The 22,298-nt window shown below is 41.5% G+C and overlaps 1 protein-coding gene across 1 annotated transcript in view; it reads left to right on the top strand.

Annotated features, from left to right (window-relative positions):
• Positions 1 to 21,578, top strand: part of LOC122560846 (uncharacterized) — an 85,121-nt gene extending 63,543 nt beyond the window's left edge. Inside the window, exons 8-10 of the mRNA XM_043712003.2 lie at positions 3,913 to 4,010; positions 8,994 to 9,085; positions 21,448 to 21,578. Of these exons, the coding sequence (XP_043567938.2) occupies positions 3,913 to 4,010; positions 8,994 to 9,085; positions 21,448 to 21,564 (307 nt within the window). The 3' untranslated portion in view covers positions 21,565 to 21,578. The remainder of the gene's footprint in view (positions 1 to 3,912; positions 4,011 to 8,993; positions 9,086 to 21,447) is intronic.
• Positions 21,579 to 22,298: the final 720 nt, after the last annotated feature.

Genomic DNA, 22,298 nt, shown 5'->3' with positions numbered 1-22,298 from the left:
TGTGTCCCCTATCCTAGGGAAAAGACAACTGCCATTAACTTCATCTGTACCCCTCATTCTTTTATGAATTTCTATAAGGTCGCCTCTCAACCTCCTATGCTCCAGTGAAAAAAGTCCCAGTTTATCCAGTCCTTCTCTATAACTCAAACCATCCAATCCCAGCAACACCCTAGTAAATCTCTTCTGAACCCTCTGCAGCCAATTAACATCCTTCCTATAACTGGGCGACCAGAACTGGACATAGTATTCCTGATGAAGGGCTTTTGCCCGAAACATCGATTTTACTGCTCCTCTGATGCTGCCTGAACTGCTGTGCTCTTCCAGCACCACTAATCCAGAATCTGGTTTCCAGCATCTGCAGTCATTGTTTTTACCACAGTATTCAGAAGAGGCCTCACCAATATCCAATACACCTCAACATGGCTTCCCAACTCCCACACTCCAAAGACTGAGCAACTAAGGCAAAAGTGTCAAATGACTTTTTAACCATCCTGTTCTATATGTGATGCAAACTTCAAAGAATGATGTAGCTGACCCCCTAGGTCCCCCTGTTCTATAACACTACCCAAGACCCTGCCATTAATTGTATAAGCCCAACCCTTGTTTGTTGTGCCACAATGCAATACCTCGTATTTATCCAGATTGAACTCCATCTGCCATTTTTCAGTCCGTTTACCAATTTGATCAAGATCCCGTTGTGATCTTAGAAACTTTCTTCACTGTGTACTATGCCACCAATTTTAGTGTCATACACAAATTTACTAACCACGTCTTCTATATTCTCATCCAAATAATTTATATAAGTGACAAACAAAAGAGAACCAATCCCTGTGAAACATATCTGTTGACAGGTCTTCAGTCCAAAAAGCTACTGTCCACCACCACTCTGTCTCCTGCCATTAAGCCAATTTTGTATCCAACCGACAAGCTTACTCTGAATCCAGTGTGACCAAACTTTACTTGTTAGTGTACCATGTGGAACCTTGTCAAAGGCTTTACTAAAGTCCACGTAACCAGTGTCTACGGCTCAAGGCTAAGGGATACAAAACTGAGGCATTTACAGAGTCGGGCACAACGATGGTGATGTAGTGGGGTATACTGAGGAATAGGCAAAAGTGAAGACTGCAGATGCTGGAAACCAGAGTCTAGATTAGCGTAGTGCTGGAAAAGCACAGCAGGTCAGGCAGTATCCGAGGAACAGGAAAATCGCCGTTTCGGGCAAAAGCGCTTCATCAGGAATCGGGGCATGGACTCTCCAGGGTGGAGAGATAAATAGCGGGGGGGTTGCTGGGGAGAAGATAGCAAAGAGTACAATAGGTGAATGGGGGTGGGGATGGAGGTGATAGGTCAGAAAGGAGGTTGGAGCGAATAGGTGGGAAGGGAGATTGGCAGGTAGGACAGGTCATGAGGACGGTGCGGAGCTGTAAGTTAGGAACTGGGGTAAGGTGGGGGGAGGGGAAATGAGGAGTGAAGTCTACATTGATGCCCTGGGGTTGAAGTGTTTCAAGGCAGAAGATGAGACGTTCTTCCTCCAGGCGTCGGGTGGTGAGGAAGCGGCGGAGTGGGAGGGGAAGTTGAAGTGTTGGACCACGGGGCGGTGGGGTTGATTGGTGCGGGTGTCCCGGAGATGTTCCCTAATGTGCTCTGCAAGGAGGTGTCCAGTTTCCCCAATGTAGAGGAGACTGCATTGGAAGCAACGGATACAATAAATGACATTGGTGGATGTGCAGGTGAAACTTTGATGAATGTGGAAGGCTCCTTTGGGGCCTTGGATGGAGGTGAGGGAGGAGGTGTGGGCGCAGGTTTTGCAATTCCTGCATTGGCAGGGAAGGTGCCAGAACGGGTGGGTGGGTTGTTGGGGGGCGTGGACCTGACCAGGTAGTCTTGGAATATGCTGAGGCATATGCAACTGCATCTGAGGGCACAGTGGGCTAAGGGGAGGTGGCAGTGGCTACCATTCTAATCTCCACAGGGGAATACAGCGAAGCAGGGTGAGCTTCATTAGGTGTAATGCTGAGGGTCCGAAGGATTGTTATAAGCCAAGTTCAGTGTATTGAATGGAAATAGGCTATTGGGTATTGCGAGTTCAAAGGAGACATGGAGACTTTGGTGGGGACCTCTAGCAGCAGGCAACCGGGCAGGGCCCAGTGCTGACGGTGGCCACCGCAAGCTGGAGTCCCTTTCCTGGGATCATAATTCTGACTGTGGCAAGAACTTTTGCATAAGGTGAGTGAGAGAATAAAAGGAAGTTAACATCATCAGAGTTAAATGAGGCAAATTTAGTGTGAGAAAACTCACTTTGTGTGACAGAGAGAAACCTTCCATGAAAGTAGCCAAAAATGATACTTAGCCACTCTAATAAGATTCAACCCAATATAGTTATATGGAATTCAGCCTGCGGTTCACATGATGTTGAGGACATTTTTTTTTGTCAGATCCTTCTCCCTCTGAGGCCTCTTCTGTGACACACTTTTTGCCTGAGTGAAACCATTCTACCCCTCCAACTACCCTGCTCACTGCCCATCCTCACCATCACTACCTGCTGCTAGAGCTATCAACTGCCCTGTTTATTGCCCTCCCTCATCATAACCCCCTGCTGCTATAGGTTCCAGCTGCCCTGCTCTATGCTCTCCCTCACTCACCACCTGCCACTGAAGACTGCTTTATTTAGATTGACCAGGCTCCATCGAAAGTGAGGTCAGTCTGCAAGGTGCTGCAGAGACCCTGCACTGACCAACTTCTGCCATTAGATAAATCCCTTTAGAACAAGTTCAGAGCTACAATTAGTTGAAGGGAATGGCTTCAGTCTTGAAGTTAGCAGCCTAAGTTAAGGATAGAAGAAGACATGGTCCAGATGAGGGCAAAGGGAGACTAGGCTGGGGCAAGAGCAGAGGGAGACAATGTCAGGCGAAAGAGGAAACAAATAGGACTGTGGGGGAGGATGGACTCCAGGAACAAGACTGAGGACAAGGAGGGTAAAAACCCTTAAGCTGAAAGCACTAAAATAATTTGAAGAAACAAGCCTTAAAAATAAAATGTGTTAAGACAAAGTGGCATTGAGTGGGGCAAATTAAAGCAAGGATTTGCTGTATATTTGTAGTGGTTGACCTAGCAATTTAATCATGGCAACCTTCAGGAAAGTTAGATCTAGAAGAGGTTGTAACTATCTTCTCCTTTAAAAGAACTGTTGCAGACAGCTGTGATAAAGGTTGGTTTTAAAAATAACTTTTTGAAAATGAAACCAGGAGTTCCCTTCCTGACTCCACTTAATAAGGCCAGGTCATTACTTGCTACATTACTCAGCACCTCACCTGCAATCCATTCCATCCCATGCCCTTCAATAATTTCTTACTAATCATCCTCACTTCATCTTTAATCGCTTTCTAATACTCCCAGTAATGCTACCTGTCTTATTTAAATATATTTTCTAAGTTTGTATAGTTGCCAAATTAACATGCGATCAAGTGTTGTACTTTACGTGGAAGCAATTAAAGATTGTGCTCGTTATTGTGTCATATTATACAAAAATTAGTCTTGCATGTAAAGCTTTGTGCAATAAAACAAAGTAAAATTGGAAACATTTTAAAATGGCCAGATGATATACTTTGTCAAATCAGGTTTTGAGAAGATTTGTAGCTCAGGTTGAGATTCTGGATGTAGGTTTGCTCGCTGAGCTGAAAGGTTCATTTCCATTTTGTCACCCTACTAGGTAGCATCTTCAGTGGGCCTCCAGATGAAGCACTGCTGATAATTCCTGATTTCTATTTATATATATTTGGGTTTCTTTGGGTTGGTGATGTCATTTTCTGTGGTGACATCCAGAACTTTGTCAAATTTCCACCTAAATGGCAAAAATAAGGATTTAATCTAATAGCTCACTAATGGCTTTCTTTTTCAACTATCTTTTCTCAGAACTTCAAATTTTGTACCTGAGGATGCTGAGATTGCATGGAATATTCCACTACCAAAGAACTTGGATACTGTAACTCCATCAAGTACACATTACAGTGGTAACTAACTTAAATATCAAGGAGATGGAATTTACTAGACTTGTAGTTCAATATCTGAAATTGTAGACAACATCCCATCAATTTACTTCCATGCATGCTACTGAGTTCTCGATCTTGAGTCACGATGTGACAAAGGTAGTAAGTGGAGTTTCACCTCCCCCACCCACTCCACCATGAAAAGAAAGATAATTTTGTAATCAAAACTGGAAAAGTAGGTGGGGGGGGACGGAAAAGAAGAATTATTTTTCTGCAAGGTGTCCATTGATCTTTCCCATTTAAGATATATGCTAAAGTTATAATCTATGAAAGCTACTGCAGGAGAATGGGAGAGCCCCTTTGGAAATTGTTTGGACGTTCTCTCTTCACCTAAAATAGAATTGATTTAATCTTTTGCATATGGTGAGATTCTACCCTTACAAGGCCGCCTAGGGAGATGCTAAGTAAATATAAATTAAAGTAAGACAAAGTGAACGTACAATGTCATTGTACACCTGCAGAAAATTACTGAAAGTTCCAATCGTATGGGAATTGGTCATTTTTTTGAACATTGTTAGAGAACATCTATTGAGATGGCAATTTAAGACAAATAAGTTTTCAAAATTGAAGACATTGATAAGACCTCGTCCTCTTGTTTTTTTATAAATCAGAATAAATGTTGTACTCCATAGATAATGGAACAAGATTTAATTTAGCTAATTTAATTCATTTTATGTATTGGTGTCATACCTAATATGCTAGATTATAATATAGTTGTCTCATTTTGATCAAAATAGCTGAATTTGTTATCAACAAAGAGAACTTATGTCCACTGACTTTTAAAACAATTCACTTCAATACCTTCAACTCTACATCAATAATGTGATAGGCAATCCAGTTTTTGCAGTGAAAAATTCTTTTGAAGTCATCCCCAGAGATTTTCTAGTTCAATAAACTGGCTTAGTCAATGAAAACAACTTTTCGCATTCAGTCTCTAGATGTAGGTACTGCTGGCTGGGCTGTGTTTATAGTCGAGACTGTGGTGCTAGAAAAGCACAGCAGGTCAGGCAGTATCAGAGGAGCAGGAAAATCGACGTTTCGGGTAAAGGCCTTTCATCAGGAATCATTCCTAATGAAAGGCTTTTGCCCGAAACGTTGAATTTCCTACTCTTTGGATGCTGCCTGACCTGCTGTGCTTTTCCAGCACCACACTCTCAACTCTAATCTCTAGCATCTGCAGTCCTCACTTTTTCGCCCTGGGCTGTGTTTATAGTCCATCCCTCCAACAGACCCCACCACCAGGGATATATTTCCCTCCCCTCCCCTATCAGCATTCCGAAAAGACCACTCCCTCTGTGACTCCCTCGTCAGGTCCACACCCCCACCAACCCAACCTCCATTCCCGGCACCTTCCCCTGCAACCACAAGAAATGCAAGACTTGCACCTACACCTCCCCCCCTTACTTCCCTCCAAGGCCCCAAGGGATCCTTCCATATCCGCCACAAATTCACCTGCACCTCCACACACATCATTTACTGCATCCGCTGCACCCGATGTGGCCTCCTCTATATTGGGGAGACAGGCCACCTACTTGCGGAACGTTTCAGAGAACACCTCTGGGACACCCGGACCAACCACTCCATGGCTCAACACTTCAACTCCCCCTCCCACTCCACCAAGCACATGCAGGTCCTTGGACTCCTCCATCGCCAGACCATAACACGACGACTGGAGGAAGAGCGCCTCATCTTCCGCCTAAGAGCCCTCCAACCACAAGGGATGAACTCAGATTTCTCCAGTTTCCTCATTTCCCCTCCCCCCACCTTGTCTCAATCCCAACCCTCGAACTCAGTACCACCTTCCTAACCTGCAATCTTCTTCCTGACCTCTGCGCCCCCACCTCCACTCCGGCCTATCACCCTCACGTTAACCTCCTTCCACCTATCGCATTTCCAACGCCCCTCCCCCAAGTCCCTCCTCCCTACCAATGCACTACTGGCAAGATTCATGAGAGTGATTGGGAGAATTTAAACTAAGTTGGCAGAAGGGCCAACAAATACAAATAGCAAAGAGGCGTAAGATGCATATTGAGATGAACATTTCACATTGTGGTAGAAAAGGAAAAATTACCACAGTAGATATGAGCAGAACAAGATCTGCCAGGCATACAAAGACAGGTTTGCAATGCTCATAAAATAGAAAATAAGCTTGGTCAGTTACGAGTACAAATACCAGTGAGAAAATATGATATTGTGGCATTAATAGAGACTAGCATTAAAAAAATGGTTGGGATCTTAATTTACAAGAATACAAGGTTTTCAGAAAAAATAGGGGAGAATGGAATGTTGGAAAGAGCACGTATCCTGAAAGAGTCAAAGATCCATTTGTTTAGCGTTTAAAAAGTATAAAGGGTATGGTCATGCTACCAGGACTATTCTGTGAGATTGAGCAAGAGGAGCAGATGTGCAAAGAAATCAGATGCATAGGAACTTAGTGGCCACGTCAAGAGAACTTTAACTTCCTAAATATTTATTAACATATTTTTAGAGTAAAAGGTGTGGAAGAATAGAAATTTCTGAAATGTGATCAGGAGAATTTTCATGACCAGTGTGTTCTTATTCACCTCTGGAAACTGAGATTTGTGGTGGTTGATTGAAGTCTTTTCAAGGGAACCTTCGGTGAGAGTGATTAGCATATTATTTTAGCAATAGAGAAAAGAAAAGTACAGTCTGAAGTAGGTTAACTTCTAATGAACTGAAACAAAAGATTGACCGTAATAAACTCTTAACAGGGCACTAGATCTTTAATGAAGTGATGTTTCAAATACAAGATAGTTCATTCCTACAAGAGCAGAAGATGAGGGAACCAAAGGTACAGTTCCTTGCATGATGGAAAATCTTTTAAAAATTATGATGAAACCAAATAAGAGTTTGTTAAATTATGCATGTCAAATAATTCTCCATGTGTAAACTAAATCAAATTGAGAATGGAAGTAATGAGGAAAATACAACTGACCAGAGAAAAGGTAAGAGAATGGTGGTTAAGATGAAAGGTAACACAAACATCTTCAACCAACAAGCAAATATAAATAGTAAGTAGTATGAAGACAAAGAGGGTAATGTATGCTTTGGAACAGAGTACAAAGTGTGGATTTATTAATAAGTACTTAGCATCAGTATTTACCAAGGAAACTAAAGCTGATAAAATATCAGTAGAAGTTAATATAATAGAGATAAGGGATAGAGCAAAAATTCAATTTCAGCTTACTGGAAGTACTGTGACTGTGCTGAAATTGATTAGTTATCAAGTCTGAAAGGCTTACATTCCGGGTACTTGAAGCCAGTTGGATTGGACTTGGCCAACATGTTTGATATAATTTTCCAATCTTCTCTCAATACTGCGGAGATGCCAGAGAATTGTAGAGCAGCAAGCATGATGCAACCTTTATTGTATAAGGGCAAGGAGATTCCTAGTAACTGGAGGCCAGTTAGTCTAGCATCAATGTAGCATAATGTTTTAGAAACAATAATTATGTGGTGGGGAGGGAGGTGTGGAGAATGCAAAAAGCACTTAGAAAAGTTTGAGCAAGGTAAGGAGAGCCAGGATGGATTTATAAAAAGTAGGTTATGCTTAACTGATTTAATTCAATTTTTGATGAAGTAATATAAAAAATTGATGAAGGGAAAGCAGTTATTGTTGTTCATGTAATCTTAAGTTCTTTGGCATGGTACCATATAAAAGGCTAGTTAATGATTTTGTGAAATAGGATGTTGACTGTCAGTATGGATAAAAGATTGTCTAAAGGACTGAAAACAGGATCATGGCAAATACAGTAGTCCTTTTTCAGTCAAAAGGCTGGTTAACAATGTCCCCTCAGCTCAGTGCTAGGACCTGCTGTTGTTTACATACATGTACGTAAATGACTAGGACATTGGAATACAGAGTGAAATTGCAAAATTTCCTGATGATTCCAAATTTGGTGGTATGGCTGAGTGTGTGTGGATAATGCCAATTGACTGCAACAGAAAATAGACTTGCGAAATGGACAGATATGACAGGAGAAATTTAATGCAGAGAAATGCAAGTTGGTGCAATTTGTGGAAAGGAAATATTGACTGAATAACATAGTTCTAAAGTGTGTGCAGAAACAAGATTTTGTGATTCATGTGAATAGATCTTTGAAGGTGACGTGATCTTTTGAAATAGCAGTGCAGTCTTTTTTTGGAAACCTCTTAAGTACAAAAGCAGGGAAATAGTGCTAACCCTGTAAACCTTGGTTAGACCATAACTAGAGTGTATATTGCTAAATGTAAAAGAAATTGAGTAAAACAATAGCTTAAATTGTATCAATTTTGATCAAAATTTTCATAGCAGTATAAGAATATAAAATCAGTAGCATTATTTAAAAGGGAGCCTGCAGTTGTTGGAAAGCAGAACTAAAAGCAAATCTCTGGTAAAACTCAACAGCTTTGGCAGCATCTATGGTGGAACAATTAACATTTGGAGTTGAATATGATAAATCTTTTGATCTTCAGGCATTCAAAGCAGTGTCATTTTCAGCTGAACTTTTAAACTCCATATCTGTGGAGAAGGAAACAGTCAGATCTGTTGAGTTTTTCCAGAAATTTACATAAATGTTAGGCAGTGTTCTTTTTAAAGTCAACTTAACCACAAGTCTGACCCATAATCTACAGTGCTTATTCTGGACATCTTTCAAATAAAACTTGATGAGTTTAGTAATTACTGCTAATGTTTCTAATATTACTTGTATATCTGATATTATAATGGAGGCATAAAGAACATATTTGTTTAAAATAGAATGTTGCACCAACACAGCTTTTAACTAATAGTTCCAAGATTAAAATTGTTAATATTGAAATATGTATGATTGTGTTTAGGTTTATGGCCTAATTCATTCAGACCGTCTTTAATTTCTCTACTGTCAATAATGTCAATAACATTAAATGTTATGTTTACTCTTGATTTATTTTGGTTTCTGTTACTAGATATTTCAAATGCAACACAAAGCAATGAGGTGTCTCCTGATACCCTGACTTTACAATGTGATGATAAAGGACCAACAGTTGATGTAGAACAGGTAGGTGAGGAATGCTACTTTGCATTGAATATTTGGTTAAATTACATTAACTTCCAAAAGATTTGCTAGTTGCTTTACACCCTTATCTCTACCCTTTCATGCCACAGACCATTTAAGCCAATGCTTCTTATTCTGTTGATCTGACTGGTAAATGTAATTGGAACAAGGTCAACCTGGTGGATATCATAGAATATGAGTTCCCTTATTGGGGCTGTTAACCTGGTCCAATCAGGGAGTCCTGGATGACAGGAGTGTCAGGGGTTCTGCTGGCTCTGAGCTGGTCAGTGTCATGTACTATGCATATGTAAATAAAAGGTGACTTGGTGACAGGATACCAGACTTCATAGAGTTAGTTCAGTGGCAACGAGAGAAAAATACATCCCTGCAAAGATTTGCTTGCAAGAGTCATTGGGATAAGCATTTCTGGCATCATGCCGTTATTTGGGAAACTTGACTTATTCGATCCTGCTGGCGAAGACGGGTCCCAGCATGTGGAAAGAATGCATTATTTTTTCCAAGCAAATGACATTGAGGCAGATGAAAAGCAATAAATAATTCTCCAGACAGCTTGTGGACTCGCAGTTTTTTCAGTTATTAGGAGCCTAATTTTCAGTGAGGCACCAAATGCTAAAATCTTGAAAGAGTTAATGGATTTGGCTGAGGAATATTCCAACCCAAAACTTCCTGTAATCCTGAGACACTATCGGTTTTACTCAGCAGTTCGAGAACCAGGGTAATCGTGTCAGGATTTTTGACAAGGTTAAGATGATTGGCAGAGGCATGTGATTTTGGTATAACCTTAAGTGAGATGCTGAGAGATTGGTATGTGGAATTAATGATGTGACCATGCAAAAGCGTCTACTGGCTGAAGCCATCTAGATTTCAACTGTCTTTGTCATTATAAGATGCGACAAGTGGAGCTTATGAGTTACAGGATATTCTAATGGAAGTGGACACCCTCACTCGTCCGACTGAGCTTGGGGAACACCACTAGTGAAGGCAATTATATATCCTCACTTAGGGCATATCTTGAACAGAGGGACTCTAGGTCAGTCACAGCAAAACCCCAAAACAAAGCCAAGCCTTGGCCAAACAGTTAAAGTTTCTCGAGGATCCAGGCCAGTAGGTAGGGCATTGTAGTTGCTGCTAGTATGTAAACTAGTGACAGCAAAAGAGTTCCACTAAGCCTGAATTGAGTACACCGGTATCCAAGAGAGTGCACAGCCTGGAATGTCCCCCACTAAAACTGGTTTGGAACAGTTAACAACATCCAAATCAGAACCATTCAAAATAAGTGTCTTGTTAAGTGGTCACTAAGTTCTAATGGAGATCAGTACCAGCGGAGCCTTTTCAGTGATCACAGAACTAGTCGTTCTGGACTCCAACCCTTAAAAGATCTTGGCCAGGCTGAGGACCTGTACGGGGAACCCTTACAGATTAAGGATACAACTTCAGTTCTGGTCCCTTAAGAGAAACAACTGGTTCAGTTACCACTGATTGTAGTAAAAGACTCTGGCCCAAGCTTGATGGGGTGGAATAGGTTGAGAAAAATTTAACTTGATTGGCTCAGCATTTTTCAATTAGAAAATGGTTCGCTGAGTAAAATTCTAATTAAATCCTGGATGTTTTTCAGGAAGGCCTAAGGACTATCAAAGGGACCACGGCCACCTGACATTTGGTTTGATTTATTATTGTCACATGTAACTGGGTACTGTGAAAGGTTTTGTTTTGCGTGTAGTACAGGTAGATCATGTCATACAAAGTACATTGGTTAATAGAACATAACGAAGAATACAATGTTACAGTTGCAGAGAAAGAGATCAACATGAAATTTAAAATTTGTGACGTCCATTCAGAGGTCAAATAACAGCAAGAAAGACTCTTCTTTAATCTGTTTTTATGTATATACAAACCTTTATATTCTCTGCACAACAGAAGATGGTGGAAGATGATGGGAGGGGTCATTCATTATGTTGGCTTCTTTCCTGAGGCATCAGGAAGTATAGATGGGATTAATGGATGAAAGGTTGGTTTGCGTGATGGACTGAGTTGTGTCCCTGACTCACGGTGATTTCTGCGGTGTTGGGAATAGCCATTCCCAAACCACAGTGTGATGCATCCAGATAGAATGCTTTCTATGGTGTATCTATAAAAATTAGCAAGAGTCCTTGTGGGCATGCCAAGTTTCTTTAGCTTCTTGAGGAAGTAGAGGTGCTATTGTACTTTCTTAACTGCTGCATCAACATGTGTGGACCATGATAGATTGTTGATAATATTCACTCCCAGGAACTTGGCTCTCTTGACAAGTTCCATTTCAGCACCATTGATGTAGACAGGGCTGTGCCCTCCACTCTACTTTCTGAAATCAATAGCTAGCTCCTTCATTTTCTTAACATTAATGGAAAGATTGTTCCCTTTACACCATGCTACTAAGCACTCAATCTGTTTGCTATGTTCTGTCTCATCGCTGTTTGAGATCGGCCTGACCACAATAGTGTTATCAGCAAACTTGTAAATGGAGTTGGAGCACAATTTAGCCACACAGTTGTGAGTGTATTAAGAGTATAGTGGGGGGCTGAGTATTCAGCCTTACAGGGGACTGATGTTGAGGGTTATGGTGGAGGAGCCATTGTCACCTATTCTTATTGATTGCAGTTAATGGGTCAGAAAGTTTGGGATCCTGTTACAGAGGCAGGGAGCTGAGTCCTTGGTCTTGGAGTTTAGAGCTGAGTTTGTTGGAAGTGTTATTATGGTGTTGAAAATTATGGTGTTGAAAGTGGAACTGTAGTCAATAAGCAGGAGTCTGATGTAAGTATTCTTGTTATCAAGATATTCCAGGGATGAGTGTAGGGCCAGGGAGATTGCATCTGTTGTAGACCTGTAGTGCCAGTAGATGAATTACAAAAGGTTAAGGCAATTTGGTAGGCTAAAGTTGATGTGTGCCATGATTAACTTCTCAAAGCACTTCATAATTATAGAGGTTAGAGCGACAATGCAGTGGTCATTGAGACACACTGCATGATTTTTATTTGGCACTGGGATGATGGTGGACTTCTCGACTTAGGTGGGAACTTTAGATTGTAGTAAGGAGAGATTAAAGAAGTCTGCAAATATTCCCGCCAGCTGCTCTGCACAGGATCTGAGTGCATCTGGGTATTTGGACTCCATTCTGGGCCAGTTGCTTTCCGTGGGTTCACTCTAGTAGGTTTTGTAGTGGTGATTATGGTTACAGGTGCATCCGAGGCTGTTGTGATAGGTGACGTTGTTTCATTGACCTTCTGTTCAAAGTGAGCATAGAATCCATTAAGCTCATTGGGTAGGGATGTACTGTTGCCCATGATTCTGTTCAACTTCACTTTGCACCCCTTTATATTGTGTAAGCCTTGCCACTAAAGACACGTGTATACATGGTTGGTCTGGCTTAGTTTGGTATTGCATCTTACCATCTCCGATGCCCTTACAGAGGTCATACCTTGATTTCTTTCGTGTAGGTCAGGGTCGCCCGACTTGTACGCCTCCAACCTGGCCTTCAGTCGGGAGTGGATTTCCCAATTCATCTATGATTTTCAGTTGGGGAACATTTTGATTAACTTCAGTTTGCAGTCTTCTACACATTTGGTAATGAAGTCTATAACAATAGTGGCATTCTCGTTTAGTTGGCCACTGAAGTTTTGAACATGGCCCAGTCCACTGGCTGTAGCAATCCCATAGAAGCCTTTCTGTTGCCTCAAACCAACACTGCACTATTTTCTGTACTGTGTTCTCATGCTTCAATTTCAAAAGCAAGGGAGAGGCGCACATTATTGTGATCTGATTTTCCAAAATGCAAAAGAGGGATGAAGCAATGAGCATTTTTGGTTCTCGAGCAATGATAAAGGATGTTCGGACCTCTAGTGAGACAGGAGACATGTTGATTGTATTTTGATAGGACATTAGAACATAGAACAAAGAACATAGAAGAATACAGCGCAGTACAGGCCCTTTGGCCCTCGATGTTGCGCAGATCCAAGCCCACCTAACCTATACTAACCCACTATCCTCCATATACCTATCCAATGCCCGCTTAAATGCCCATAAAGAGGGAGAGTCCACCACTGCTACTGGCAGGGCATTCCATGAACTTACGACTCGCTGAGTGAGACATTCTTGGGATTGGCCTGCTTGAAGTCACCAGCTATAATGAATGATACCTTGAAGTATTCTGTGTCAAGACTGTTTGTAATGTTGTATACTTTGTCAAGTATACTACGCTACAACGCTACTCTTCACTGCCACATGGGGTGGAATGTAGACCACTGTCAGGATAGTGGAAGTGATCTTACATGGCAGGTAGTAGAGATGACACTTTACTGTAAAATATTCTAGGTCCACAGAGCAGTACCTCATCAGGGTGGCCACATCTGAGCACCAGGAGTTGATTAGGAGGCAGACCACACTGCCTCTTGGCTTGCCTGAGGACACCGAGCAGTCCATTCAGTGAACTGCTAAACTCTCTGGTTATAAGTCAGTTGTAGCAGGAGTGAGCCATGTCTCTGTAAACTAGAGCACACAGCAGTCTCTCCATTCTCTTACATGTTGACCAAGAAAAATTCCATATTTCAGCAAGTCCTGCCCAGTGCCATTTGCCTTACACGCAAAGTAGAGGCAGAAATCAGGAGGGTGACAAGTGAAGGAATCATCAAACCAGTGCAGTTTGTGGAATGGGCAGCACCGATCATACTGTTTGTGAAGTTCAACTGATCAGTTTGGCTTTTTGGGAATTTCAAACAAACTGTAAACCATTTCTCACAGTTGGATAAATACCCAATCCCTAGCAAAGAGAACTTATACACAAAACTGGCAAGGGAGCTGTCCTTCATGAAGCAGGACATGAACCAAGTGTACTTGAAATTGTGATTAGATGAGGATTTCCAGAAGAATGCTAGCATTTTCCAGCAGATGAAAGAACATTTTACAAGATCTACTCCAAGTTGCAATTTATCTGGATGACATGCTAATAACCAGGAAGATCAATAAAGAGCATTTAGAAATTTGGACAGAGTGCTTAAATGTTTCTCCAAGGTGGGTACATCGCAAGAGGAAATAATGTGTGTTCCACCCTCCCCTAGTGACCTACTTGGGCTACACAGTCAACAAGGCCAGGTTACACTCATTAGAAGATGAAGTGAGGGTGATCAAACATGTCTCATTTCCCTTATCTGTACACCAGGAGTTGATTAGGAGGCAGACCACACTGCCTTTTGGCTTGCCTGAGATGTCTCATCTCCCTTGGGTTGGTGAACTGTGATGGAAAATTCACACCTAACCTGATTCCTATCCTGGGACCCTTACATCTGCTATTGATAAAGGTCAGACTTTGAAATGATCTTTTAGGCAGATGTAACCTTTAGGGAAGTGAAGAAGCAGCTATCATTGTCCAAGATGTTGGCACACTACGATCTCAAGCAAGATGTGGTCTGACACTCAATGCCTCCCGTATGGTGTCAGGGTAATGTTGGCTCACCAGAGGCTCAGTGGAGAGGAACGCCTGTTGCATATGCTTCCCAGACTTTGGCTGATGCTGAGCGAAGATAACCCAAATAGAGAGGTAAGGTTTGACAGTCAACTTTGGTGTGAGAAAGTTCTCCCAATACCTTTACGGATGTAAATTTGTAATAGTAGTAACAGACCACAAATCTCTGAAAGGGCTACTAAAAGAGGACAGGGCCTTCCCACCCATAACTTCAGGTTGAATTCAGCAGTTGGTTCTTTTTCTGAGTGTGTACAATTACAAGTCAGAACACCCCCGTCCAGGAGGCCAACTGGCAAGTGTGGATGTCTTGAGTTGCCTCAGCAGGTACCGCCACTAGAAGAGTCCATTCTGATTTAAACTTTCTGGACACCCTTCTGGTCACCACTAACAATACCAGACTGTGGACACAAAAAGATCCCATACTGGCAAAACTAAAACAGCTGGTGGTGATGGGGGAAACAAAATGCCATAGAACAATACAGCGCAGAACAGGCCCTTCGGCCCTCAATGTTGCGCCGACCTGTGAACTATTCTCAGCTCGTCCCCCTACACTATCCCAAAATCATCCATGTGCTTATCTAAGGATTGTTTAAATCTCCCTGCCATCATAACCAGAATTGTAATCTTTCTAGACCCAGCAAGACCAGATCACTATAGGGAACAGCATATAATTATAGGGAGCAAGAGTGATTGTCTCGAGCAAAGGTCACAACCATATACTGGCTGAATTCTACCAGAGTTGTCCATTGATTTCTTTTTTAAAATGAAGATGTTGGCGAGACGTTACGTCTTGTGGCCAGGATTAGATGCAGACATAGCTGAATTTATGGGCAGTGCTCAGAGTGCCAACAAGGACATAAATTGCCACCAGCAGCCCTTCCACATTTGTGGGAATGGCTGGGTAAACCCTGGACTTGGTTATGTGTTGACAATGCTGGACCTTTCATGGGCTCTGTTTTTAGTCATTATGGACACACATTCAAAGTAGTTGGACATGCATAGAGTTCATCAAATAGAGGGATGATTGAAACGTTGCAAGCACCTTTTGTAATGAATGGACTCCAGGGGTGTTGGTCACAGTCAATGGGCAAGGAATTTGAGTATTTCTTAAAGCCTTATGGCATTTGGCATATAGGGACAGCTTGATACCATCCATCATCCAGTGGTCTGGCAGAAAGAGCAATCCAACTTTTGAATTTAGGCTTAAAGGAACAGCCTACAGTTTCACTCGATACCAAACTGAACTGGTTCCAGTTTTGAATGTAAGACCACTCCTCCGGCAATTGCAGGGATAGCTCCAGCAGAGTTGCTAATGAGGAGAAGACTCTGCACCAGGTTAAATGGGATCTTCCTGGAACTGAGAGGGAGGGGAACTGGCATCAGGAATGCCAATGCCAAACACAAGACAGGCAGTTGACGTCAGGAGACAAAGTTCGGTGTCAAAACTAAGGGAATGGCTCTGTGTGGGTAAGAGGCATGGTTGATGAGAGGTTAGGTCCTTGGACATAGAAAGTTTGGGTAAGAGAAGCGATCCTGAACATGCATGTGGACAACATGAAAGCTGCAATCTCACGAAACGTACAAGAGAAAAACCATAGCGCACTGGAATTTAATGGTTGCTCAGGAATTAAGTAGAGGCCATTTGATTTTCCTATGCCAACCCAAAAGTTCTACACCACATTGCCTTGGAACTGCTAGTGGCCTGTTGGACTGAGGGGACAGTGATCCCTCATTATCAGTCCATCAGTGTCCAGTTAAGAAACATGATGTTGGGAAAGGGGAATGAACCACTGAAATTCACATTTGCCTCACTCAGCTCTGATTCATTCATTTCCCTGCCTTAAGGTTGGTCAGACTGTGGGCTCAATGCTACTTTCCTACCTGACCTAATATCCCTTGACTCCTTTTGAAGGTTAAAATTTCTCTAACTCGACCTTGAATATATTTCAATAACCTAGCCTCTGCTAAGCCTCACTGGGACAGTACACTGAAAATCAAGTCCCGCTATTCCCAGAATCATGGCAAACGTTAAAAATTTTATAAAAGTATGCACAATTTCACTACTTGCCTGTCTTTTAGACCCAGGTGGACAGAAGACTGGACCAGGCTTCAGCCCTTAAGAATCAAATTATAATGAAGAAATCCATTTTAGATGGAAGTAAGCAATTGTGAACTGTTGACATATAATTCTATTAGATAAAACTCCAACCCCTTTAAAGAAACTCCTCTACACAAACATAGTACAGAAAAAAGGATGTCATTGACAGACGGAAAGACAACTGCCTAACCAATGGTCTCCATCCACATGTACGTTGAGGTGATCCTTTTAGTTTCTCAGGATCTGCTGCTCCTTTATCTTCAGACTCTAAGTGCGTTCACTTGTGTACACCAGGTTATTTGCAATGAGACTTCTACTATTTGAACAAACAGCAATGTAAACAGATTTATTACCTCAGGTAACTTACTTTGAAGAAGCGCAGTAATCCTTTATACAATCCTTTGCTTGTGTTTTGAAAACAGTCCTTTTCCCATTTCAGTACACAATGAAAATAAAGGGAAAAAATAGTCTTTACACCTTCACTGCTGCCTGGGTAAAGACTTTTTTCTATTTAATCAGATGTGGACATCAGTGGCTAGGCCAGAATTTTTGTCTGTCCCTAATTAGCATTGAGAAAGTGGTGGTAAGTAGATCCTATCTGAAAATGTGTTGCTGGAAAAGCACAGCAGGTCAGGCAGCATCCAAGGAACAGGAGAATCGACATTTCGGGCATAAGCCCTTCTTCAGGAATGGGGCTGAAGAAGGGCTTATGCCCGAAACGTCGATTCTCCTGTTCCTTGGATGCTGCCTGACCTGCTGTGCTTTTTCAGCAACACATTTTCAGCTCTGATCTCTAGCATCTGCAGTCCTCACTTTCTCCGCAAGTAGATCCTAATTTTGTATATCGAGACAGGTTTCATTCTGGGATCGGACTGATGATCCCGACTGATGCTAACACTGAATAACAAAGTGGGGGCTTGTTTGGGATAAAAATCCATGAGTTTTATGAATCCTTTTTAAAAAACAAATGTGGAGTTGCTGGACATATTTATAAGAGTTGCTGTGAAATATACTACATGGATTGGAATTTTAAATTTGGCTTTGTCTATTGCTAAAACATCTTCTACTCCCAGAAAAATGAGCCAATTATTTAAAATCTTAAATCATAAACCTTAAGAAAAATCTGAATTTGCTAAAACAGAAGTAATTTGTTTGGGTCACACTATGGTACAAAGCCAAGTAGCATCAAAGAGAGCAAAAATAAAGACTGTTTGAAGACTTGGTAAGAGCAAATTACTGTAGGTACTGGAATCTGTACTGAAAACAAACAGTCTCTTCCTGGATGATGTCCCATTTCTATGATGCAAAACTTTAAGTTCAATTGTGAATTCAAGGATTTTTGAAATTGAGAAAGAAAGTTGAAAGAAAGAGAAATTAGTTTGAGGGATATTTATGAAATATAAAAATTTAAATCATAACAAACTAAGCAATGGTTAACAGACTGCAACAGCCTTTGTTGCCCATGTTAACTGTGAACATAGAACACTACTCAACTTGGACTCTGTTTCCTTTCCTATCTGTGTCTTGCTGGACACTGATTCTTCCTCTCTCTCTTCTGCTATGATGTTCCTTCTCTGATGTGGGATGAGCTCTTGACTATGTTCTTTTACCATATTTTGGATTTGAGGTTTGCCACATGCGTGATTTATTTCTAACCAATAGTTGGTTCTAGAGGTGCATGGTTATCAGTTTAACTCATCATATGACCAAAGTTAATAAACAATTACCATACAAGGCACCTTTGGAATGACCATCAACTGTTGCCATTCATGGTTCCTTTCTGTATGAATAAGTAAGTTCTCTACAAATTCAAATAAAAGCAAAGTACTGAGGATGTTGGAAATTTAAAAGAGGAACAAAGTGCTGGAGAAACTTGGCAGGTCTGGAACCTGTGTTCTGAAGAACGTCTTATTGGACTCAAAACTATTTCTTCCTACCCAGATGCAGCCAAACCAGCTGAATTTCTCCATTTAGAGTCAGAGATGTACACCATGGAAACAGACCCTTCGGTCCATCCCGTCCATGCCTACCAGATATCCCAACCCAATCTAGTCCTACCTGCCAACACCCGGCCCATATCCCTCCAAAACCTTCCTATTCATATACCCATCCAAATGCCTTTTAAATGTTGCAATTGTACCAGCCTCCACCACTTCTTCTGGCAGCTCATTCCATACCCATACCACCCTTTGTGTGAAAACGTTGCCCCTTAGGTCTCTTCTATATCTTTCCCCTCTTACCCTAAACCTATGCCCTCTAGTTCTGGACTCCCCAACCTCAGGGAAAAGACTTTGTCTATTTACCCTTTCCATGCGCCTCATAATTTTGTAAACCTCTATAAGGTCACCCCTCAGCCTCCAACGCTCCAGGGAAAACAGCCCCAGCCTGTTCAGCCTCTCCCTATAGCTGAAATCCTCCAACCCTGGCAACATCCTTGTAAATCTTTTCTGAACCCTTTCAAGTTTCACAACATCTTTCCGATAGGAAGGAGACCAGAACTGCACGCAATATTCCAACAGTGGCCTGACCAATGTCCTGTACAGCCACAAAATGACCTCCAACCCTTGTACTCAATACTCTGACCAATAAAGTAAAGCATACCAAGCGCCTTCTTCACTATCCTATCTACCTGCGACTCTACTTTCAAGGAGCTATGAATCTGCACTTCAAGGTCTCTTTGTTCAGCAACATTCCCTAGGACCTTACCATTAAGTGTATAAATCCTGCTAAGATGTGCTTTCCCAAAATTCAGAACCTCACATATATTTAAATTAAACTCCATCTGCCACTCCTCAGTCCATTGCCTCATCTGATCAAGATCCTGTTGTAATCTGAGGTAACCTTCTTTGCTGTCCACTACACCTCCAATTTTGGTGTCATCTGCAAACTTACTAACTGTACCTCTTATGCTCGCAACCAAATCATTTATGTAAATGACAAAAAGTAACGGACCCAGCAGATTTGCCTTTGGACATTTCTTTTATCCTTATGTAGACCTTTCTCCTTTTTATTACAGAAACAATCTAATCAACTTTAGGTTGTCTTCTTCGATATGTACTTCAAAAGACAAATGATTAAGTAAAATTAGTCCTGCAATTTGTCAGTGACACAATTAAGATCAGGAGTTTAACAAAATTTCTAACAAAGTTAATGCTTTGATCAAAGTTTGTGCGAAGATTTGTAGCTCGGGTGCTCGTTGTTGTGGTTCTGTTCGCTGAGCTGGAAGTTTTTGTTGCAAACGTTTTGTCCCCTGGCTAGGCGACATCATCAGTGCTTGGGAGCCTCCTGCGAAGCGCTTCTTTGATGTTTCCTCCGGTGTTTATAGTGGTCTGTCCCTGCCGCTTCCGGTTGTCAGTTTCAGCTGTCCGCTGTAGTGGTTGGTATATTGGGTCCAGGTCGATGTGTTTGTTGATGGAGTTTGTGGATGAATGCCATGCCTCTAGGAATTCCCTGGCTGTTCTCTGTCTGGCTTGCCCCACGATAGTAGTGTTGTCCCAGTCGAATTCATGTTGCTTGTTGTCTGCGTGTGTGGATACTAAGGACAGCTGGTCGTGTCGTTTCGTGGCTAGTTGATGTTCATGTATGCGGATTGCTAGCTGTCTTCCTGTTTGTCCTATATAGTGTTTTGTGCAGTCCTTGCATGGTATTTTGTACACTACATTCGTTTTGCTCATGTTGGGTATCGGGTCCTTCGTTCTGGTGAGTTGTTGTCTGAGCGTGGCTGTTGGTTTGTGTGCCGTTATGAGTCCTAGGGGTCTCAGTAGTCTGGCTGTCAGTTCTGAGATGCTCCTGATGTATGGTAGTGTGGCTAGTCCTTTTGGTTGTGGTATGTCCTCGTTCCGTGGTCTTTCTCTTAGGCATCTGCTGATGAAGTTGCGCGGGTATCCGCGAATACCTTGTATAGGTGTTCCTCTTCTTCTTTTTGCAGTCCTGGTGTACTGCAGTGTGTTGTGGCCCTTTTGAATAGTGTCCTGATGCAACTTCGTTTGTGTGTGTTGGGGTGGTTACTTTCGTAGTTTAGGACTTAGTCTGTGTGTGTGGCTTTCCTGTATACTCTTGTAGTGAATTCTTTGTTAATGCTTTGATTTTATAATTATCTAGGAGAAAGTGAGGACTGCAAAGTATCTGAATTTATTGTATAATGGATAAATTAAAACACAAATAGTTAATTACCACTTTGTGACCTATGAGGCCCATATTTAAAAACCAAGGTAGATTTGTACACTACTAAATCCTCACTGACTCTGCACCACGGGAACTATAAACTCCAGAACTTCAAATGTCAAAACAGTTAAAATGATGAAATGGTAATATGGCTAAGTATTGATTATAATTGGATATGTGTTTGATTTTGTTACAGTGAAAACTCTGCTGTCTGTGTGCTAGCTCACATCAATTGCCATTTACTCATCACACTTGTGGTCACTGGATCCTGCTTGTGCAACATCTCAATTTTAAAATCCTGATCTTTATTTTCAATCCCTCCATGGTCCTATTGATATCAATCTGTAGTCTCGTCCAGCTGTATGACCCTCCAGAATTAATTTGATAATCATCTATTCCATGACTGTTTACTTGTATCTCAACATATGTAACAGTGTTTCTTTTCTATAAATGTACCAGTGTAACAAGGGCCTACTGCTATCCAAAAGTATGTTGCTGCTTTACATAAAAAAGAGTAAATATACCAAATCAAAGATGTCTATAAATGAATTGTTATAATGCTTTTGATTAGCTCCCTTTTTTTCCCAGAGGAACAACTTGACAAGTGCTCAAATAGTAATTGACCTTACGGAAGATGATGAACAGAATATTAACAATCAAAGTAGGAGTAAAGGTACTTATAACTTGTATTTTTGTTCAAAGTAATAAGTGTAAATCACATTGTTGGAAACTTCACTTTTGAATTATTGAGGTATTTAACATTCAACATGTGTAATTACACATTCAGATCATTAAATTAATTTTATTAATTATTTAACAGAATTGTAGTGCCACACAATATGATGGGGCATGTTCCTAGTGTGAAAATGTGATTTCTTCTCCGTAGACAGTGTTCAGTGCTGTGAGTAACATCATGGACTGATGCACCTGCAACAAATAGGATGAGATTAAGTTAACTCTTCTCTTTTGTGGTTTTTCTCCATTACTTGGCATAAACCCAGTCTGACAGATATGTCCTTGAAGACTCAGTTTAGTAAACTCTGGTGCTGCTGAGCCAAAATCTCCACCCAGCCAGAGTGCACTACGTCTCTCTACTATCCTTTCAAGGTCATAAGCAGTAGAAGCAGAATTAGGTACCTCATCCCATTGAGCCAGCTCTGCATTCAACAGGGTCAGGGCCAGTCATTTTGTAGCTTTAACTTCATTTTCCTGTTTGTCCCCATGACCTTCCTCCAAGTGGTATTTGACATGGAGGAGCACTAATTGAACAGCTATGTGATGGTGGTAGATGGTCATCAGTAGGTGTTACTATTGCTCATGCTTGATATGATAATCTGAGACTTTGAGGTACAGATGTATATTGAGGACTCCTCAAGCCACTTCCTCCAGATTGTGCATCAGTGTTTCCCCATTTCCAGGAGGTTGGTCTATCTTGGTGG

This window comes from Chiloscyllium plagiosum, unplaced genomic scaffold, assembly GCF_037043375.1.
Source record: "Chiloscyllium plagiosum isolate Xiang-an unplaced genomic scaffold, Cpla_swu_hap1 HiC_scaffold_20, whole genome shotgun sequence".
NCBI classification, from domain to species: Eukaryota; Metazoa; Chordata; class Chondrichthyes; order Orectolobiformes; family Hemiscylliidae; genus Chiloscyllium; species Chiloscyllium plagiosum.
Note: the sequence above shows the minus strand (reverse complement) of the source record. Positions and strands in the feature narration are given on the sequence as shown.